Raw genomic sequence first — 18946 nt, forward strand, 5'->3', positions numbered from 1 at the left:
AGGTGGTCTGCACTGGGGCTATGGACCCCCACGCCCCTGGCGCCCTTATGGAGGGGATACTTTCAATAATATCTAAATTCATCAAGTATTTTCTAAAATTCATTGAAAACATTTCATACAAACATACTTTACTTTATTGTTTATCAGGTTTGGGAATAGAACATTTGTCAACAAAATTGAGGTTCAATTTTATACACATGAAAAAACTATGAATAAGGCATAATATATTTCTTCTCGTAAAGATTCAGCTTGTTCTTGACACACGTGTTGCGTATGCGTATACACACGCGCGTATCACCTGTGGTGCGGTCAGAAGGCTGGCCACAACAGCAGAGAAAAAGTTGTACTTACCGATGGCTGTCATCGCTTTTTCTGACAGATGTTTTTACGTGCTCTGTTACGTGAGTTTTGTCTTATCCGAACAGATTTCAGCGATTAAGCCTTTCCTTGAGCCATCTATGGGCTCGATCTTATTTCGATAATCGAAGAGCGTTGAGCGAAGCGTGCTCGTTTAAGTTCAAAGGGTGCGTCATCGGAATTCCAAGGATCACGATCGCTTGAAAAGATCGTGTGTAAAAGAGAGGCGAGGGAATAAAGGAAAAAAAAAAAGAAGTAGAAGTGCAAAGGAAAAATAACGTGAAATAGAGAGAGAGACTGAAAACAAAGGGCATGGCGAAGACATATGATTATTTGTTCAAGTTGTTGCTGATTGGTGACTCAGGGGTCGGCAAGACGTGCGTCCTCTTCAGGTTCTCTGAGGATGCTTTCAATACGACCTTCATCTCGACCATTGGTAAAGATTTTATTTTTATTTTATTTTTCTATTGATTTCCTTCCCTTTTATTCCTTTATTCGCTTATTATTCATCAGGAGCTGTTTACTGAATATTCTGAACTGGTATAATAGGACTTTTAATAAAAATCTTAATTATTTATATAATCATAATACAAGAATGAAAGACTAATTACTAATGGAACATCTCTGAATGAGACTTTTTATTTGCAATACACGAAACCATTAAGTTCTTTTAGAAAGAAAATATTTAATTGGTTGATACGCAGAGATTACTCAAATGTATTGTGTAAAGTAATCGAGTTACAAAACTATTTATCGTGAAATATGATAGAACTTTCTATAACTCCATAAATGCATTTATATCGCACTGGTTCGAGTATATAGGATGTAGTATTCTTTTTTATTTATAAACACGCACCCAAGAACTTTAGCAGTAAAAATTATAAGCATATTTATGAGTGCACATTATTTCTAATGTATCTAAGATTAGTTTTTTTACTGCAAAGTTTTATAATAATTATTTAAATTAGATAGTTACAATAACTTCATAAGTCTGAATTTAATGAAAGCATATAATAATTTTGAGTTTGTATAATCATGCACAGCAATGATTGTATTGTTCTAAATTCATATTTATACTTGCCCTAAGATCAACGATCCAACAGAAATAACTTGGAAATTATTTCATTTCCATAAATTTATTTACAAACATTGTAAATTCATTTATTATTTTCAGGAATTGATTTTAAAATAAGAACAATAGAATTAGATGGCAAGAAAATAAAACTACAAATATGGTAAGTATCGTATGTAAATGTTATAAATAAAATATCTTAACAGAGAATAAATGGTAACGTAATAATAACAAAATTTCAAGTAGAATTATTGCGTCCTAGAAAGAATTTGTTTGATATGAAAATTGCTTTTCAACGAAACTAATGTATCCTCTGTTTTAAAGGGATACAGCAGGACAAGAAAGGTTTCGTACAATAACCACAGCATATTATCGTGGTGCAATGGGTATAATGTTAGTTTACGATGTAACCAATGAAAAGAGCTTCGAGAATATAAAGAATTGGATCAGAAACATCGAAGAAAATGCTTCGGCAGATGTTGAGAAAATGCTGTTAGGCAATAAGTGCGAGCTCATAGAAAAACGACAGGTTTCAAAGGAACGGGGAGAACAACTTGCTGTTGAATATGGAATCAAATTCATGGAAACTTCTGCTAAGTCTAGTATCAATGTCGAGGAGGCATTTTATACTCTCGCAAGAGACATTAAGGCCAAAATGGAAAAGAAACTGGTAAATATTTTTCCAATGTGCTGTTTCTTACTTCTCTGTTTCTTGTTACATCAGAAAACAAAAACGTTAATTAATATTATTTTTGTAATAACATTTTTTTTATGAAATGCTTACTAGTTCTAATTTACTTTCTTTATACCCACTATATTTCCATTGGGTTGAGATAAGTTATTAAGTGATATTTATAAAATACAAGAAATTATACTATATTAGTCTTTTTCAGTGGTACTTGGAAATTTTATTTCATAATTTGTCAAAGGAATTAAAACTGATGATTGTTTAGATATAACCTAGTTGCTTCCACAAATTTGTGTTAGTAAATAGTTTCACGTTAATTAACCATGATTTCTTTGTTTCCTGTATCTGTTTCTCTGTGTTTGGTGCGGGTCTGTCTCGGCAGAAGGTAACTCCTCTCTCTACTATGTACTTTATTCGCATGACTGTTTTTTACATTTAACAGCTTCTTTATTTTCACTAATTGCTAATTTATCATTAACCAGTGAAAAATCTTCATTAAAAATGTTAAATACGACCATTGCTTAACCATTAATGTGTCTGCTTTTTCTGTCAATTACATTCGCTATGTATTCAAACATTTTGTATGAATTTCATCCTTGTACACATGTATGTGTTTAAAAAGTTTCTTTTAATATAGAATATGCACTTACATTAACAACTTTACTGTCACTTACGAGGGGAACTACCAAAGTGTTACGCTCACTTATTAATGAAACTTTGCCACCTTGTAGAACTCGTCTCCCTGAACACGCCTATACCCCCTTTTGGGGGCAGACGGCTAATTGTTTAAAAGATATTAACAATACAAGGTGTCCCAGAACTGGGGTGGGACCCGTGGAGGGATGATTGCTGAGGTCATTCTAAACAACTTTTTCCTTTGCCAAAATGTTGGTTAAGGCTTCGTTTTCGAGTTATTAATGAGAAAACGCTGACCAATCAGAGCGCGCCATTAGTGCGGGCCGAACCACGAGAGTGATGGGTACACTTCGCGTTCAAACCGTGGTCGTGATCAAGTGCATCGACACCGCGTCGGTATAATAGGATTCGTTGCGCGAAAGTCGTATCGAATAATGAATTAAAGAAAGAAAGGAAAAATAATATCGAATTATTGGTTGCTCATAAATAACGAATCCTATTACACCGACGTGGCGTCAATGCGCTTGATCACGACCATGGTTTGAACGTACCCATCACTCCCGCGGTTTGGCCCGCGCTAATGGCGCGCTCTGATTGGCCAGCGTTTTATCGTTAATAACTTGAAAACGAAACCTTAACCAACATTTTGGCAAAGGAAAAAGTTGTTTAGAATTATCATAGCAATCATCCCTCAACGGGTCCTAGCCCAGTTCTGGGATACCCTGTATAATTCTGTGAGAAAATGTTTAACAATTATTGTACTTTGGAACAGGAGGCGTCGAATCCACCCAAGGGAGGAGGACATCAATTGAAAGCATCCGAACCACAGAGGAAGCCACCAAGTTGGCTTGCACGATGCTCTATACTCTGACCCCTCAGTCAGAATAACCTCGACCGTCACCCTCTACTCTACTTTACCCTCGGTCTCCTTGGCTCGCTTCATGTCGCGAGTACTTCTGTGATTTTACTCCTTGACGGCCACCTTCGTTTCCCTTCGTCGCTGCCGGTCACTCTTTTTTACTGATTATTATTCATAGGAACTCTTTTTATCTTGGAGGAGAAACTCTCTCTCTCTTTCCTCTCTTAAAAGACATTTAAGAGTTCTTGAAGGAAACGATTACGAATTGTGATAATTTTTGATAATTTTTTAACAATTTTCGAGCAATTTCAAGAAGCCGCCTCGAAGATATAATACATATATCATCGTAAAGTCGTTTCCTTACAAGTTTCATGTTGAAGTACCGGAGTGCAATGTACTGAGCTGTTTTATTTTTAGAACGCTTATGTTATACAAGTCGAAGGAGGTGATTTTAATTATCTTTCCTTTCGTTTCTTTCTTTTCTTCACGATCAATGAGCAATTTAGGATATTTAAATCATTGACGTTGAATAATTTCTTCATATACAATCTACTGAGAATTGTACGTCTGTAATAAATGTACAATTCTTGTTCGCTTAGTGAAACGTTATTATATTGTAGTCTTTGCTGTATTATTATTTCGTTCATCAAATAAACAAAGCAAGAATGAAGTAATAATTATTGACTTAACAGTTGAATATTTATGGAAGCAATAAATTATTCAAGCATTTCTCTGCATGACTTACATATATTTCAATTCTGCTTGCTTTCATTTGCACAATTGTTTAATAGTGTATTCGACAGAAAGATCCTAGAGATTCATCTGTTTTAGAAATTCATTTTTTGTTACGTACATTAAATTATGCATGTAAAAAGGAACAGCGAATTAGGATATGCATAATTTTATTTATTCTGTGTTTTTATGTCTCGTATGAAGTTTCTCCTCCATGTTTCAATTAATCAAGGGGTAATGATCGATTTTTAACACGAGTTTACATTTACTTTATTTAAACACACAAATGGAAAGCGGAAAGAAGAAGAAGTTTCTCTCCTCGAGAAGTTTCTCCTTTTTTTCTAGTATTTCAAATGTATTTGTTTAGAAAAAAAAAAGAAGGGGGTTGCGGATAGGTAAACAATGGGCGGTCATTTTTTATATATAAATATATAAATATATATATATATATATACACACATCGTCAAGTTAGCTTTTACACCGGATCGAAGAGAAATTCTTCATTAATTAATTCATTAATTAATTAGCGCAAATTCAGGACTTGAAGAAAAGACTTTTTCAAATTTTGTCTCATACTTCTTTTTCTTTTTATCGTTGAAATAATTAAAACAAAAATAAAACTGGAAAAAGATGAAACACGGACACTTCGTCTTCGTTTGAAACGCTTGTTGTAATAGTTTCTTTTTTTTTTAAAGAAACGGAGGGTTCTCTTTTTTTTTTATTTGTTAACGAGGAAAAGGGATTCCAGTCTGTTTCCACTTACACTTAATTATATAATTATTATAATACATTTTATATTAATCCTATTCGTCTATTTTTATTGTTGATACCCGCCTTTTTTCCTTAATGTTGAACGACCAAGTTGTATTGTGATTTTCATTATTGTCATCATACATGTTACAATTCTATTAATATTTTATTGATATTATTTATAACTATAATTAACGCCAATAACCGATTAATAATCTTTTTAAACTAGGTAAATATGCGCCTTAAGAAAATACTTGAGTACTTTTTTAAAACAAATGTTTTTTACAGTTAAGCTGAATCTATGAATCGCATATGATTTTAGTTGATAGAAGAATAAATTATAGAAAAGAAAAATGCAACGAACTAAATAGCTGTTACTTTCTTACAAACTTATCGCACTGAAAAACTGGATGACGTTGTATATACAAAATTACTAGTAATTTTTTAAACATTTTATAAGAATAAGCAATGTAATTTTATTTCGAAATACCATTTCGTCGAGTCGAAACGAAGCTATTACTTGTCTGATGTAACGAGAAATTAAACTGAAATAAATGTTGATAACGATCATCAATTATTGTCTCTTTTCATCAGTGACGTGGCATTGATGATTGTATCTGCGAAGAGAATTCTTCGAAGAATTTGTTTAAGTTCTTTTCAAACGTTTCAGAGTTTTGCATTTTAGATTTTGTCTCCATTAATGTTTCTTTTAGCTGAAAGAAATAATGTTGTTATGCATTACATTGGATTACTATTATTTGACTAATTCAATATGTACCTCAAAGCATAAATTATCTAATTCTGGATGTAATTTGTTATTACTAGCTGTTTGGATTGATTCATTCATCGCAAGGACAGTTAATCTATGTTGTAAATTCTTCAGTTCTACTCTATCCTTTTGATGAATCGCATGGAAACAAAGGCCAAATGTTTGTAATCTTTTATTTAATTGAATTATAGCTTTGGCACTTTCTGTTAAGTACTTCTGCTCCTTTGACAGTTTAGTAATATTCCTAAAATGAAAATATACAATCTGGTTAGGATTAATTGAATTAGGATTAGGATTTTCAATAGGATTAACTCTTCAATTTATATATTATCTTGAATAAGAGTATAAGATTTCTTACATATCAATACTTGCTACAATTTTTTCATTGTTATTTTTCAATTCAATCAGCTCTTTTTCTAGTTCCTCTTTTCGACATGTTTCCCGCCGCAACGTGTTCTCCAAATTCTCTATATGAATTTTGAATTTCGCGGCTTCCGTTTGATTGGACAAAGTTTCTTTTGCTAATATGTCACGTTCTTTCAAGAGACTGTCATGATCCATCGATAAGTTTGAATAAAAAATTTTATCACGCATTTTCTCTTCCACTAGGGAACTAATCGTTTCCGTAGCTGATTTCAATCGAATTCGTAAATCGTTCGATGTTCTTTGTTCATTTTTCAAAAGCGCGTTCTTCGAGCATAATTCTTCGCGTATTAACAAATGTTCCTTTTCCAATTTATCCAACTCTTTCTGGGAAGAATATTGTTAATTATTTTAATGATGAAATTATTTTTAAATTTGAAAAAATTTACTACCTTGCTTCTTTGAACTTCGTAAATTATTTCGTGAAATTTTTTCTCGAAGTGAGAGATCTCTGGCATGTTAGATAAAAACCTTTCCATTTTTATATTAAATTCTAATTAATTCTTTCCACAATATCTAATAATAATGTTTTTGGTATTTCATAAAGTTTAGCGGACAGTTTTGCTAACAATATCACTTCGATACAATCGATTTCTCGAATATTTGAAAAAAAGAAGGATTAAGTACAATTATAGGTAAAAATAATGAATACAACCTAATTACTTATAAATATGTATAATAATAAGAAATTTATTTTTTTTTTATTTTAAATAATATTCTGTATAAAAATTTTAATGACTATCCATGAACTGAATATCTGAAAGTAATAAAACAGTGTTTGGCAATGGCCTAGGCTGTGGACTTAGCACTGTGAACGTTTGCCTCTCTACATCGACATTGGTTCTGTAAAGAAAAATATTTTTTATCTTAATAAAAAATGAAAGCATTATAAAATACTATATACTTTATGTAGTAAATCATTTTTATTGAACATATGTATCTTAAAATTATATTTTACATACACACAGACAAATCCAGCGACATTAGTTTGTACCACATCGTCTTCCGGTGAATCAGCAAACGAGACTGATAATAAATGATGCAAAAGATTCGGTCCAGGTGTAACAGCCACTAATTTAGTTAGATTATCTTCCGCTTTCATTCCAAGCGGCATACAGGATGCGGGTAATACGGGGGCTCCGATTTTATACAATCTGGCTTCGCTCCATTTCACTTCAAAACTATGCGGATACAACGGAGTTCTAGACCCATAAAAATATTCCCTAACACCTTGGTCCCTAGCTTCCACTCTCTGCGCTTGACTCCTCTCCACGACCCCACCACTTTTTGGTACAAAAACAACTTTAACAAAATCCGGCATATCTCTAACAAGTTCGTTGTAAAGTCTCTCTTGATCTAGTACTAAAATCGCATCGACCTCAAAAGCCTGAGCAGCATGGGTCAATAATTTATATCCAGCTCCTTTGACCCAACCGCAGGTATTTATCACAATTCCTGAGACTCTGGCCTTTTTATTAGCTTGGAGTCTATCGGAACAGACTTCTGCAAGTCGTGTTACAAGAAGATTATAAAGAGCAACATTGGCATTCGGAGATTTGTGTCCAAAATGAAAGACCAACGGTGCTTGTTGGCTGAAACCTTCGACTATGCTAGATGGACGTTCGACTAACAATGCTCCAACGGTGCCTGGTATCGCTATGTGACCTTGGCCAACATCTAGATCCACAAAGATAGGTCTGCGGCCCATTCTAACCGCATAATTCAATAAAAGCCTACAAAGCGTAGATTTTCCAACATCGCAGGGACCAACGACCATCGTTATCGGTCCTCTGGTGTCATCTTTCTCTGCATTTTCTCTGAGCCTTTCCATCGCAGCATGGCAATTTAAATAAAGACCCATCGGAGTCTCTTTGGCAACGTAACTAACGTCAGTTTTTCCAACTAATTCTACCGTACAACCCTGCCAAGTAAATACAGCAACTTTAGCTCCAGCAGTGAATTCATATTTCTTTCCTTTTACTAGTTCTGTGCCGAATACTTCTGCCAAACCAGTTTTCAACTACCAGAAAACAAACAGCTGAATTAATCAGTATATGTGTTTATTGAATGTATTTATAAGCGAATAAATAATTTACCTCCAGTGTAACTTTTTCATTCTTCGATTCAACCTCGAATCGTAATTCACAGTCTGGATCTAATTTAAACTCTTGAGTTTGTGCTTTCTCGTCTGTCATTTTATGAATATATTACACTTCTTCTTACATGCCTGATGATAATGTTTTTATAGCAGTTATTATTTTCCTTATTTTTCTGCGATATTCTTATTTTGTTTATACAGACTATCTTAACCTCTATACGATTATTCGAGTGTATACCAGTGACTATAGATACAAAAGGGTTGAACATGCCTTTGTTCTTGAGATGATTTTGGGTGTCCTAGGCACCCTCAGGTGAAGTTGAAACTTGTACTACTAGTCCTTCTTACCATACCTTGCACTGACTATCGTAAGGACACAGTTTTGACCCTTTTTAATTCTCTTTTTTTTTAGAAATCAGTTAGAATCGGTACAAGACCGAAAAATTATTAAAATAATTGTTTGACAAACTTGTAGTTCAAAAAAAACGCAATAAATTAAATATTTTTAATTTCGACAACTTACCGACCGAAATTCCAAAGAACACTCGCGCCATCTATAAGAAAGTCGCTGAAACTACTTATCAATTATCAATCTGGTCGGTAAGTTGTCGAGTAGTTTCAGCCATTTTTGTATAGATGGCGCTAGGATCGAATTTCAAAAGTACTTAGTTTATGGCGGTCTTTTTAAAATACATTTTACGAATAAAAATTTATCTAACTGAATTCTTTATAGTAAATAAATCAAAAGGATTCAAAACTGAGTCTTTATGGTTTTCAGTGCCGGATATGGTAAAAGGAACTGGTAAGACAGGCACGTAGATTTAACGTTACCCCAGGGTTCCTGAGGACCCCAAGTCCACTACCATGATGCATGTATTTCTTAACCATGTTATTCACATTTAAATGTTACCTGAATTGATACAATGGTTTTAAATAATAAATTATTAACAATTAATCAATTACTACAAAATGTTAGGTAAGTAATAAAGTATTAGGTAAAAAATTACTTGCTCGTAGTCAAAATAGTTATTAATTATTTTCGCTGTTAACTTTTCATTGATGAATGTAATGTTAAATAGTAGAAAGGCATTTGACTTGTATATTTAATTATTTACAGGCGATTTCATTGCTCAAAAGTTAAAAAAGCATACGAAGGAAGTGGTAAATCAACTATGCATATTATTAATGTTGCTGGCCCCAAATTGTTCATAACTACATGCTCATCGGTACAAAATGATTCTCTCATAATTTTGTGTCACAAGCTTGTCAAGCTTTACATTTGTCATTATCTCTTTTTTTACAGATAGGATTCCAATTAAGCGATAATTCAATGGTAGTTGGTCCACTTGCAATTTTTGCAAGAACTATTTTATGTTGGAATATTGCTTGTGGGAAAAACATAAGCGAAGCAAATTTATCTTTATTTACTGCCCTTGAACCAAAACTGGATGTGTTAATCCTAGGTTTAGAAACTAAGTACGACCAGAAGACACTGAATGCAATAAAGAAAATAACTAGTGAAAAGAATATTAGCACTGAAATATTGCCTGTAGATCAAGCGTGTGGTATATACAATTTCCTTTGCGAGGAAGGTAGATATGTTGCAGCAGGTTTAATACCGCCCTTACCAGAGGAGACACATTTCTATAAAAAATTAACAACTAACTTAAAAAGTCTACAAAAGGATAAGCTGATAGAATGAATAGTTTAAATGTAAATATTTGTAAATTATATTTGAAATGAACATTAGTACTAAATATAATATTAACAGATTATTTATATGATAGTAAAATACATGTAAAATAAAATTTGACTTTGTTGTTTAATGACATTAATTGTTTTTATTTAAAGTACTTGATAGCAATGACTACAGATACAGAAAGACGTGTAATAAAACCGTATAAGAGATTGAATTAATTTAATATCATATTTTTAATAATTAAAACTGAAGTAAAATTAATCATGGAATTATAGATATATGTATATATTTATTTACAGTGTAATATTTGTTACATTCAAAATCAGTTTTAAACGAAGTTTAATGAGGGCACCACTGTTTCTGTATCACCACTATAGCACACTATAGTCTTGTAACAGTGACTATAGAATAGTTGTTTTGTTTTCGATTCTTACTGCAGTATTTATTTCAGTATTTAATTTTAATTAGACATTGTAATCCCTTCTAAATATAGTAAATAAATAATAGTAATTTAACAAACTGTGAGTTATAGTGTATTTATGCATTGAATGGTGTGAAAATCACTTGACAGATTTCGCGACTGCAGCAAATTAACCAAGCTATTAAAAAGTAATCAATGTTAAACATTAATCGCATTTTAGTTCAAACATTTCAGCAACATTTTATTTAAAAACTCATAACTTTATGTACGGGCTTGACTTGAACATGAATAAGTAATTAAATGGTCTTGCTACGCAAGGTGCTGATCAATTTGACACTTCTAGCTGTGTTGCTTGTATTGTTTTATTGTTACCAAACGTCAAATGGTATACACTGGGTGTTGCACACTTACGAGCAAGAGAACATTTCGACCACAGAGTCGAACAATGGAGAGAATACCAGTTCCGCAACATTTGTTGCAAGCGAAAAGATGTACTATAATGTGTGGTGCATCTTCACAAAAGTTGCTAGTAACTCACCGATGAAACGAAAATTTGAAATCTTTGCAGATTCTCTACTCAGATTATCCTCTGTTGATATTGCAATTCATGTTATAACCGATGATGATAGTAAACAAGTTGCGGAACAAGTTTTGAAGGGTATTCTATCGTCTACAGGAAAGTTTATGAAGGTAGATCTTTTAACAAAATTGAGCATGCGATTCTTTCAAGTTTTCTTTAATAGCTGTCCGGCTTTCTTTCTTTCAGGTGCAGTATTATGATGTCCACAAACTGGCATCGCAACTGGAAGACATCATATCCGTTATGTCTCCACACTTCAGTAGCAAACCAGGAACTTATTACTCCGATGCTTTGTTTTTCCTATCGTTGGGTCTGCATCGAATAGCACCAGCTGAACAAAGCGTTGCTGCAATGTTCGATGCAGACACTAAGTTCCGCAAGGATATTAAGGAGCTTTTTGAAGAGTTTAATAGTTTTGGAGAGGAAGCACTGTTCGGTCTAGCGCCAGAGCTTACTCCTGTTTATAGACACGTTTTATATTTATACCGTAACAAGCATCCTGATACATTATTCGGAGAACCTGCTAGTTCTGGTGGTTATCCTGGTTACAACAGCGGAGTGGTGCTTTTCAATCTTAATAAATTACGAAATTCTTCCATTTATAATAAAATTGTTAAAAGAGAAAGTGTTAATTCGATAACTGAAAAATATCACTTCAAGGTAATATATGTTACTTGATCAGTTTTCTTTTTTCTGATAAATTGTTATTATGGGATTTGTTTACAGGGTCATTTAGGAGACCAAGACTTTTATACACTTTTGGGAATGGAAAGACCCGAATTGATTCACACCATTGACTGCGGATGGAACAGGCAATTGTGTACATGGTGGAGGGATCGTGGTTACGCTGATGTATTTGGATATCATTCTAAATGTGATTCTGAAACAAAATTGTGGCACGGTAATTGTAACACTCCTATACCCGACGACTGATCCAGATCTCTTTGTTAAAAAACGAGGGCACAAACTGTAATAATTATTAGTGCAATTGCAAAAGTTTTATAACCCGTACCTGTTGCTATTTGAATGTCAGCGTTCAATTTGAAAGATCTGTGATCCTTTGGTGGCAATACGTATCATCTTTCATTATTGTGGCAATATTTTTAGCTATTACGTGAATTGTATCATTCAGTGGTGCCTATGAATGATATTTTTTAAGATATTAATTCTCTATTTTATATATTTCAAATATATATATGTTGTAATTAAAGAAAACTTGAAATATGATTTTTCAAAATTAATTTTAAATAAATTACTAGATATATATTGTAAAATATATAGGTGCTATTTTTATATTGTTAGACAACAATAATTTTATCTCAATAATGCTATCATATAAAAGTATTTTTTCAATGATTAAACTATTTACATAAGCGTACAATGTTATCTTCATTTTTCTATTCCCTTAATTTCCCTTGAAGTTCCAATAAAATTATATTTGCTGTAATCATTTGAAATTACATCGGGTGTTGTCTGATATGGGTCCCATGCATATTAGAGTGCCATATAATAATAATAATAGGTTTAAGTTAGGGTTAGGTTTATGGGACCCATATCAGACAATCCCCGGGTTCCATAAACCTAAACCTATTATTATTATTAATTATTAATTATTATTAATTATTATTGTATAATTGGTATTTGTATAATTGAAATTATTTTGGCACTCTAATATGTATCAGGCCCTCCAAGTGATATGAATGAGACCCATATCAGACAACACCCATTACTTCTTAGGTTATTTTAAAACAGAAATCAGCCATTTCATTTTTTTTTTACTTTTAATGGAACTATAAATAATAACATGTATAAATAAATGTGTCGCCGTAATATATTTTTACGCAAAAGGAAAATAATATTAAATACAGTATTAACACATTTTATGCTATTTACAGTAAATAATACGTTCTTCCACTGCGATTACTGTTTGCCATTAAATTTCCATTTGATGTTCACAATCTGTAAAATAATTGTACCTTTCTAACTGGTTAATTAATCACAGTAATTTTGAAATCCTTTTTGTTTAAATAACATCGTTATTAATGCAAAATTAACACAACATATTTTCTATTTGGTCGTTGAAACTTTGTTACAATAACCGCACAAAGCATTCTAATGAAATAAAATTTATTTTCTTAACAGTTGTATAATTGTAAACGCAGAAGATGAAAGTTAATTGTTAAATAAACATTCGTTGTTTGTATGGAAACACAAGTTAGAGAACAAGCTTTGTTAACACACGTTTCTCAATTTTCAAACTATGACTGACCAGATTTTTCTCAACAAATAAACAAGAAAATAATAATAAGAACGACTATCGTTCATAGTTATACACACACCCTAGCTGCATTTGAATTCGTTGTACAGTACGTAAAATAAAAGATGTCACCTTTGGTCCCAGTGATAGAAACTTAATGTTAATTGTAAAGAATAGGACGTGTTAGTCAACGTTTACTCAGCCTTTCGAACCTAACCTCTTGTTCATCGAAGTTAGGACCGAATGGCTGAAGAACTAAAAGAAGAAAAGAGAAAAAAAAACTTAACAAAAATTACGTAGACTGTGTCGTGTAAATGAGCAACATCGTTTCAAACGAACTTGAGTTCGTTGACTATTTGGACATGGTAATACAAGACTCTCCCTATCGCTTTACACGCCTAAACCATATTTACATTATATTTTTTTAATCGACCATTTAACGACAACTATTCTCCCTTTCAGTTGTCCAACTTTTTACACACGATATTTACACGTGAGCAACTAACGTGGTTGGTTGTTCCTACAAACTATTGGCCATCGAACCACTGAAACATTTGTAAGACGTCTGACAATCAATACAGGAAAGAGAGTCGAAGAAAAGTGACATAAGTAATTGTTGACTAAACTTCTGACGATGATTGAAAAATATATAAATAAACCTCTTCTTTTAAGACTCTTTCCTATTATTGTCAAACATCTCCTATCGCTAAAACTGTACAATTTAGAGCACCAAAGCATTCATGGAATGATATTCTTCATTGGCTGTTCTTCAAGAAACTTGAAACCCTTGAAATTATTGTGAATTCACAGTTAAGCGTGTAACGAGCTTAACACCTTTCCGCAGCCTGCAATAATAAATTCTTTGTAAATCTAACACTGAATTTACAAAAAGTATTTTTTATAGGATGATTTGTTATTTTTTTCCAAGTAATTAATTCGGTGCCTTTTCTTTTTTAAATTAATGGCTTATTTTTACTATAATTACTGAATTTATTGTTACACATATCATATTCTCGCGCCATTTTTCAAATTCACAAAAGCGCGGGAAAAGTATTCGAATTTAAAATAGTAACTAAGAAAGTGTAATATTAAAGGTACCGAATTAAAATAAAATTAAAAAACTTACGTTCTTCAAATTCTCTCGACCACCAAAATTCCTAATAGATTCCAACAACATGTCCCTTGAGTCCATTTGAACAGGCATAGATTTTGGTCTGGTACTTTTCAACGTAACACCTGTGATGACAGGCATCGTAGGAGGTTTTGGAGGTTGTGAATCACCGTTCAATTCCTTGGACTTTTCTTTCAATAAATTATTCTGATTTTCCTGACTCCCTTCAATTTTTACATTCGATATCTTGAATCCTTTTACAACAGGCATTGGCGGATTGCATTTACCATTGATGGCGTTTCTGAAAGCGAGGTTAGTTTGATTTGGAGGTTGCATGCCTACGATTGTGGTGAACCTCTTAACTTTAGAATGGTCTTGGAAGCCGTTCGTTGAACACTGATCAGAATTAGCGTGTCCGTTCTGTTTACTGGAATCTCTTTCCAATTGAAGATCCGAGCGTCGGTTTACATTGATACGTTTTGGTTTTGGTCGCAGATAGACCTCCTGATCAAACGCTTTGGACAATTCTTTGAAGTTCATAGGCGTGGTATCTATAACACTGTCATCTTGTTTATTCTCCAGGAAGCTTTTTTTCAGCTCTACACCTGTCACCACAGGTTTATCGCTTACAGTTTTTGACTCTGAATTGACTTTATTCAATACTGGCTTCTTGAAGCCAGACGCTGTGGTATGAGTGATCAATTTCTTAGTCAATTCATTAGGTTCTCTTCTGTCTGCAATTTCAAACTTACTCCTCTGTGATTTAACAGTGTCTTCCATGTTAGAACCATTCGTCTCTTCCTTACTGCCATTTATATCTATAACAGTTCTGTTGCTCTTACTTGCTCCAAATTTGTAATCTGTGTCCTTTTTAATCTGAACGTTAATATTAGGTCGATCTGACCAGCTGCCTAAGGATATCGCAGGGGGTCCTGAATAGGTGTACCGTTTTGCACTTGTTTCTGATGGCAACTTCTTGAATTCTGGTTTCTTGTTGCTCGGTGCTGCTTGAGAATCACGAGTTGAAACTACGTTTGATTCCATCGAATGTTCGTTAGATGTAGTAGTTTCCGGTCTGAAACAAGAAAAACTTTGTTAATACATAGGCAAATAAGGGAAGTAGCGATAAAACTTCTTTTAACATTAGAACTGCCAAAGAGGTTAGGGTTAGGTTTAGGTAAGTGTGCATCAAACGTCTGTAAGAGAAGCCTAAGTTTCTTATAACTATACCTCGTTTTCTCCTGTAATACTGTATTATTCAATTCTTTGGACACATTTTCCTCCGCCTGTTGAGCACTTTTCAACTGCGGCAAAATGCTCTTCAGCACCTGAAAATGCATTTAAAAATATTAATGAACAGTCAACTCTTTGGAAGATCCCTCAATGAAACTACCTGTACAGATTGCAGTTGACTTTCTTTGGTAGGTTCTTCTTGCCGCTTCAGAATGTTATCCCTCCACCTTGAGAATTTCTCGTTGCTCCTGACTGCAGTTGAATTCAAGCTGTTAATGCTGGTCGCTTTCTTCATCCCAGCATCCATCTCCAACTCTGCGCTATTTTTATCATCATCTTCACAAGTGCCTCCTTGGAACTTGGCCTTGTCGCATACAGATAAGTAACTCTTTGATCGTTGGATATTGCTTTTCTCATTGTTGGTCTGCCACCTCTGCAACGTCTCTGTTCTGTTCATCTTTGGTTCCTGTTTCTTCTCCTGCAATGTTCCTGAACTGAAATCCGTCAGATCTCTGTCCTGGTTCCTGGACAGGGTTGCAAACGACCTGACGAATCTCTCGTCCGAGTTCTTCTTACGAGATTGTTGCTCTACTTCTTCGAATATGTTCAGATTCTTCTGTCTGGTGTACGTTGTGATAGTGAAATTCGACAGGGTATTGTCTACAGGGGCTACCTTAGGAGCTGAAGAGTTACTCGATGCTCTCCTTGAGTCCACATCCTTCGCAGTCTGAGGTAAACTACTAATTTTGTTCTCCAATTCGTTGATCACTTCTTTCTTCAAGCTTGATTCAACTCGTTTGAATACTTTTTCATGAGTTGCTTCTTTCTTCAGAGTCTCTTTGCTTTCTTGCTTCTTTGGATGATGTTCCTTCAAAGAATCCTTTGGATCATTGGTACCTGAAAATTCAGGCTCCTTGATCTTAGAATCCTTTGTAGCCTCAGAGGATGGAGTGATCTCATCAAAATTGTCGAACACTGGAGAAGAGCTGTCCCGGAAGGCACTTGGTGGAGCTGGAAGCTGGTATTCCCATTCAGCTATGGACAGGTCTTCATCCGCAGCTGATACGTAGTCTGATGTATCTTGCTGGGAATTTGCAGTCAGATTCATAGCGTTAGTGGAGTTTGAGCTATCCGCAGAGTCAATGTCCTTGTTCTTTTGATCCGTGTCTTTGGGGATGTTTATTTTTGACTTTGTTTCAGTTGAAGCCTTTTCGTTGGAAACTGGTAAAGAGTTGGAGAGGGTGTCGGACACCTTCTGCAGTAAAACATCCGTTTCTGAGAATTCTTTATCTGTAATACAACATTATGGGAAGTTTACGTAAACTGTATTTTTGTATGAAATAAATTAATTGCAAACAAAAGATATTAATAAGAAATTGAAAACTATTTACAATAGATTTAGGATAACCTTTGATGTTAGAATTTAAATCTCTAGTTCAATTATATACAAAGTGATTTTAGATTTAGTCGGCTGAAAAACTAATACAATAAAAATCTTAAGTGCCCATCACCACACGTATTAGTGATATGCAACATGCACCTGATGCATTCATTCCAGGATGAGACTTTCCTCCACCCACACTCTGGGAACAATTGTTCTGCTTCTCCTCCAGTTGCTGCGCATTTCCCTGAAACTTTTCTGACCGGTCAGACAATAAGCCAACATTAGACGCCACATTTAAGTTCAAAGCAAACGTGATATCTTCCAACTGGGAGGTCAAATGTCTCCTTTGCCTTTCCAGAGAGTTTGTCTCAAAATCATTTGACTTTGATGCTGTCCTAGGGATTCTGGTTCGCTTTGGATCCTTTAAACCTTCCTTCTCTTTGTTCTGAGTCTTCGTATTGTCAACATTCAGCGCATTCAGTACTTCACACTTTGGTATCGTTGAAATCACAGCGCAGAGTTTCTTCTCTTGATTAGAACTGCCTTTCGCTGTTGAAGGATTTTCTATATTCTTTTCCTTGCTGCTGCATACCTCCTCTTCTTTATTATCTGTCTGTACAGCAGTCAATGATTCACCTTCATCTTCTTTCAGAATTACAGAGTTGTAATCAAAGGTTGCTTCACTCTGATCAACTCCAGGCGTCAGAAATACTTCACTCTCGCTGGTGGAACAATTGGAAGCTGTTTCTAGCTTTTCTTCAAAGTTTGTAGAACTCTGAACGACCTCTGAACTCGTGTCAGTCGAAGAAGCATCGATGCTGGGGTTTGTGCCAGCGTTCAACAGGCGCTCTACATTGTCAGAGCCACTACTGAGGGTGTTACTCGGTGGAAAAGACGGTGCTAGCTTGCGTTTTGGCACCACGGGTCGCGGGGCTGCTTTTCTAGGCTTTGGAAGTGGAACAGATTCTCCAACTGTACTCGAAGGGAAAGAAAAAAAAAAGATACCATCACCTAAGGGTATAGATAGCCAAGCGGATGAAAACATAGGGATAAGAATTTCTAGAAGCATGCAACAATTGCTACTATAACTGTACAAGGGCAAATGTATGTTTCTTGATGAAATGTACTGTACAAGAATTTCTATCCTTATGGTGGTCAAATATTGCATGGAAATATGTACATGGAAATCTTGAAAAGACAAAGCAATAAAATATAGATGGTTTGTTACATAACCTATAACGTTTCTGAGGTAGAGAATGGAATGGATATTTCAATCTAAAGTTTAAACAAATTCCCCGACTCTACTTTCCAATATGGAGTTCAACTGAATTAAAAATCTGTTCCAACTTTCAGTGGACTCTTTTCGACTAACCAAACCAGGTGGCGGAGGTTCCAGGATGCTCAACTTTTTCTCTGATTCCAATTTACACTCGCTGTGCTGGATAATGGGTAAAGATGGTAATTTATCAACGTTGCTAGGCACTGGTGGCTCTATGCTCGTTACTGGAATATCTAAAGGCTTCCTGGATATTGCAAATATCTGCAAGCTACTCAAGGGCGGTGGAGAAGGGTTAGATCTACGGATAGCTGTTGCCCTGCCAAAAGTTTCTTCGTTAAGACTCGAGGAAATTAAACCGTCGTAACACCTCGTCGTGCTTACGGTCCCTAGTTTTGCTTGTCCGTCATTGATCAACTCTGAGCTATCATCAGAAAAGCTATTTCTAACAGAGAAGCTTTGGGAGCTCGACAACCTTGGCTTTTCAAAATTACTCACTATCTTGGTCTCCCTTAATTTGTACCCCACTTGAAAGCTTGAACTATACTTCAGTGTTTTAGCCTGACACCTCTCGTCACAAATATAATTATCCAGCTGCAAT

General features: G+C 34.4%; 6 protein-coding genes across 9 annotated transcripts in view; 3 read left to right on the plus strand and 3 right to left on the minus strand.

Moving 5' to 3' along the window:
• The first annotated feature begins 282 nt into the window (after positions 1-282).
• Positions 283-5150, plus strand: LOC114877884 (ras-related protein Rab-8A). 2 transcript variants are annotated; one of them, XM_029191006.2, is made up of 5 exons: positions 283-793; positions 1532-1592; positions 1754-2099; positions 2500-2502; positions 3526-5150. In XM_029191006.2, the coding sequence occupies exons 1-5, from the start codon at positions 670-672 to the stop codon at positions 3622-3624; spliced, it is 633 nt and encodes a 210-aa protein (XP_029046839.1). In that variant the 5' UTR covers positions 283-669; the 3' UTR covers positions 3625-5150. The 2 variants fall into 2 exon arrangements, with proteins under 2 accessions (XP_029046839.1, XP_029046840.1); XM_029191007.2 differs by lacking the exon at positions 2500-2502.
• A 103-nt stretch (positions 5151-5253) lies between these two features.
• Positions 5254-6957, minus strand: LOC114877887. Its single transcript, XM_046289215.1, has 3 exons — positions 6222-6957; positions 5873-6107; positions 5254-5807 (listed from the first exon to the last, which is right to left on the minus strand). The coding sequence occupies exons 1-3, from the start codon at positions 6455-6457 to the stop codon at positions 5685-5687; spliced, it is 594 nt and encodes a 197-aa protein (XP_046145171.1). The 5' UTR covers positions 6458-6957; the 3' UTR covers positions 5254-5684.
• Positions 6957-8642, minus strand: LOC114877876 (protein CLP1 homolog). Its single transcript, XM_029190993.2, has 3 exons — positions 8383-8642; positions 7249-8306; positions 6957-7129 (listed from the first exon to the last, which is right to left on the minus strand). Exons 1-3 carry the CDS (start codon positions 8479-8481, stop codon positions 7018-7020), a joined length of 1269 nt encoding a protein of 422 aa, XP_029046826.2. The 5' UTR covers positions 8482-8642; the 3' UTR covers positions 6957-7017.
• A 592-nt stretch (positions 8643-9234) lies between these two features.
• LOC114877842 (NADH dehydrogenase [ubiquinone] 1 alpha subcomplex assembly factor 3) lies at positions 9235-10213 on the plus strand. The gene is made up of 3 exons (XM_029190922.2): positions 9235-9360; positions 9502-9610; positions 9688-10213. Exons 1-3 carry the CDS (start codon positions 9308-9310, stop codon positions 10084-10086), a joined length of 561 nt encoding a protein of 186 aa, XP_029046755.1. The 5' UTR covers positions 9235-9307; the 3' UTR covers positions 10087-10213.
• Positions 10214-10358: 145 nt separating this feature from the next.
• LOC114877841 (xyloside xylosyltransferase 1) lies at positions 10359-12289 on the plus strand. Its single transcript, XM_029190921.2, has 3 exons — positions 10359-11194; positions 11271-11744; positions 11811-12289. The coding sequence occupies exons 1-3, from the start codon at positions 10805-10807 to the stop codon at positions 12015-12017; spliced, it is 1071 nt and encodes a 356-aa protein (XP_029046754.1). The 5' UTR covers positions 10359-10804; the 3' UTR covers positions 12018-12289.
• A 608-nt stretch (positions 12290-12897) lies between these two features.
• LOC114877891 (cordon-bleu protein-like 1) overlaps positions 12898-18946 on the minus strand; it is a 49895-nt gene continuing 43846 nt past the window's right edge. For 2 of the 3 annotated variants that reach the window (XM_029191014.2, XM_029191016.2), the window contains exons 9-13: positions 17226-18041; positions 15846-16975; positions 15683-15780; positions 14468-15527; positions 12898-14186 (exon numbers count right to left, since the gene is read on the minus strand). In XM_029191014.2, the coding sequence (XP_029046847.2) occupies positions 14169-14186; positions 14468-15527; positions 15683-15780; positions 15846-16975; positions 17226-18041 (3122 nt within the window). In that variant the 3' untranslated portion in view covers positions 12898-14168. The remainder of the gene's footprint in view (positions 14187-14467; positions 15528-15682; positions 15781-15845; positions 16976-17225; positions 18042-18946) is intronic. The other variant, XM_029191017.2, reaches the window with a different exon arrangement.

The sequence above is a fragment of the Osmia bicornis genome, chromosome 16, assembly GCF_907164935.1.
Source record: "Osmia bicornis bicornis chromosome 16, iOsmBic2.1, whole genome shotgun sequence".
In the NCBI taxonomy this organism is placed as follows: domain Eukaryota; kingdom Metazoa; phylum Arthropoda; class Insecta; order Hymenoptera; family Megachilidae; genus Osmia; species Osmia bicornis.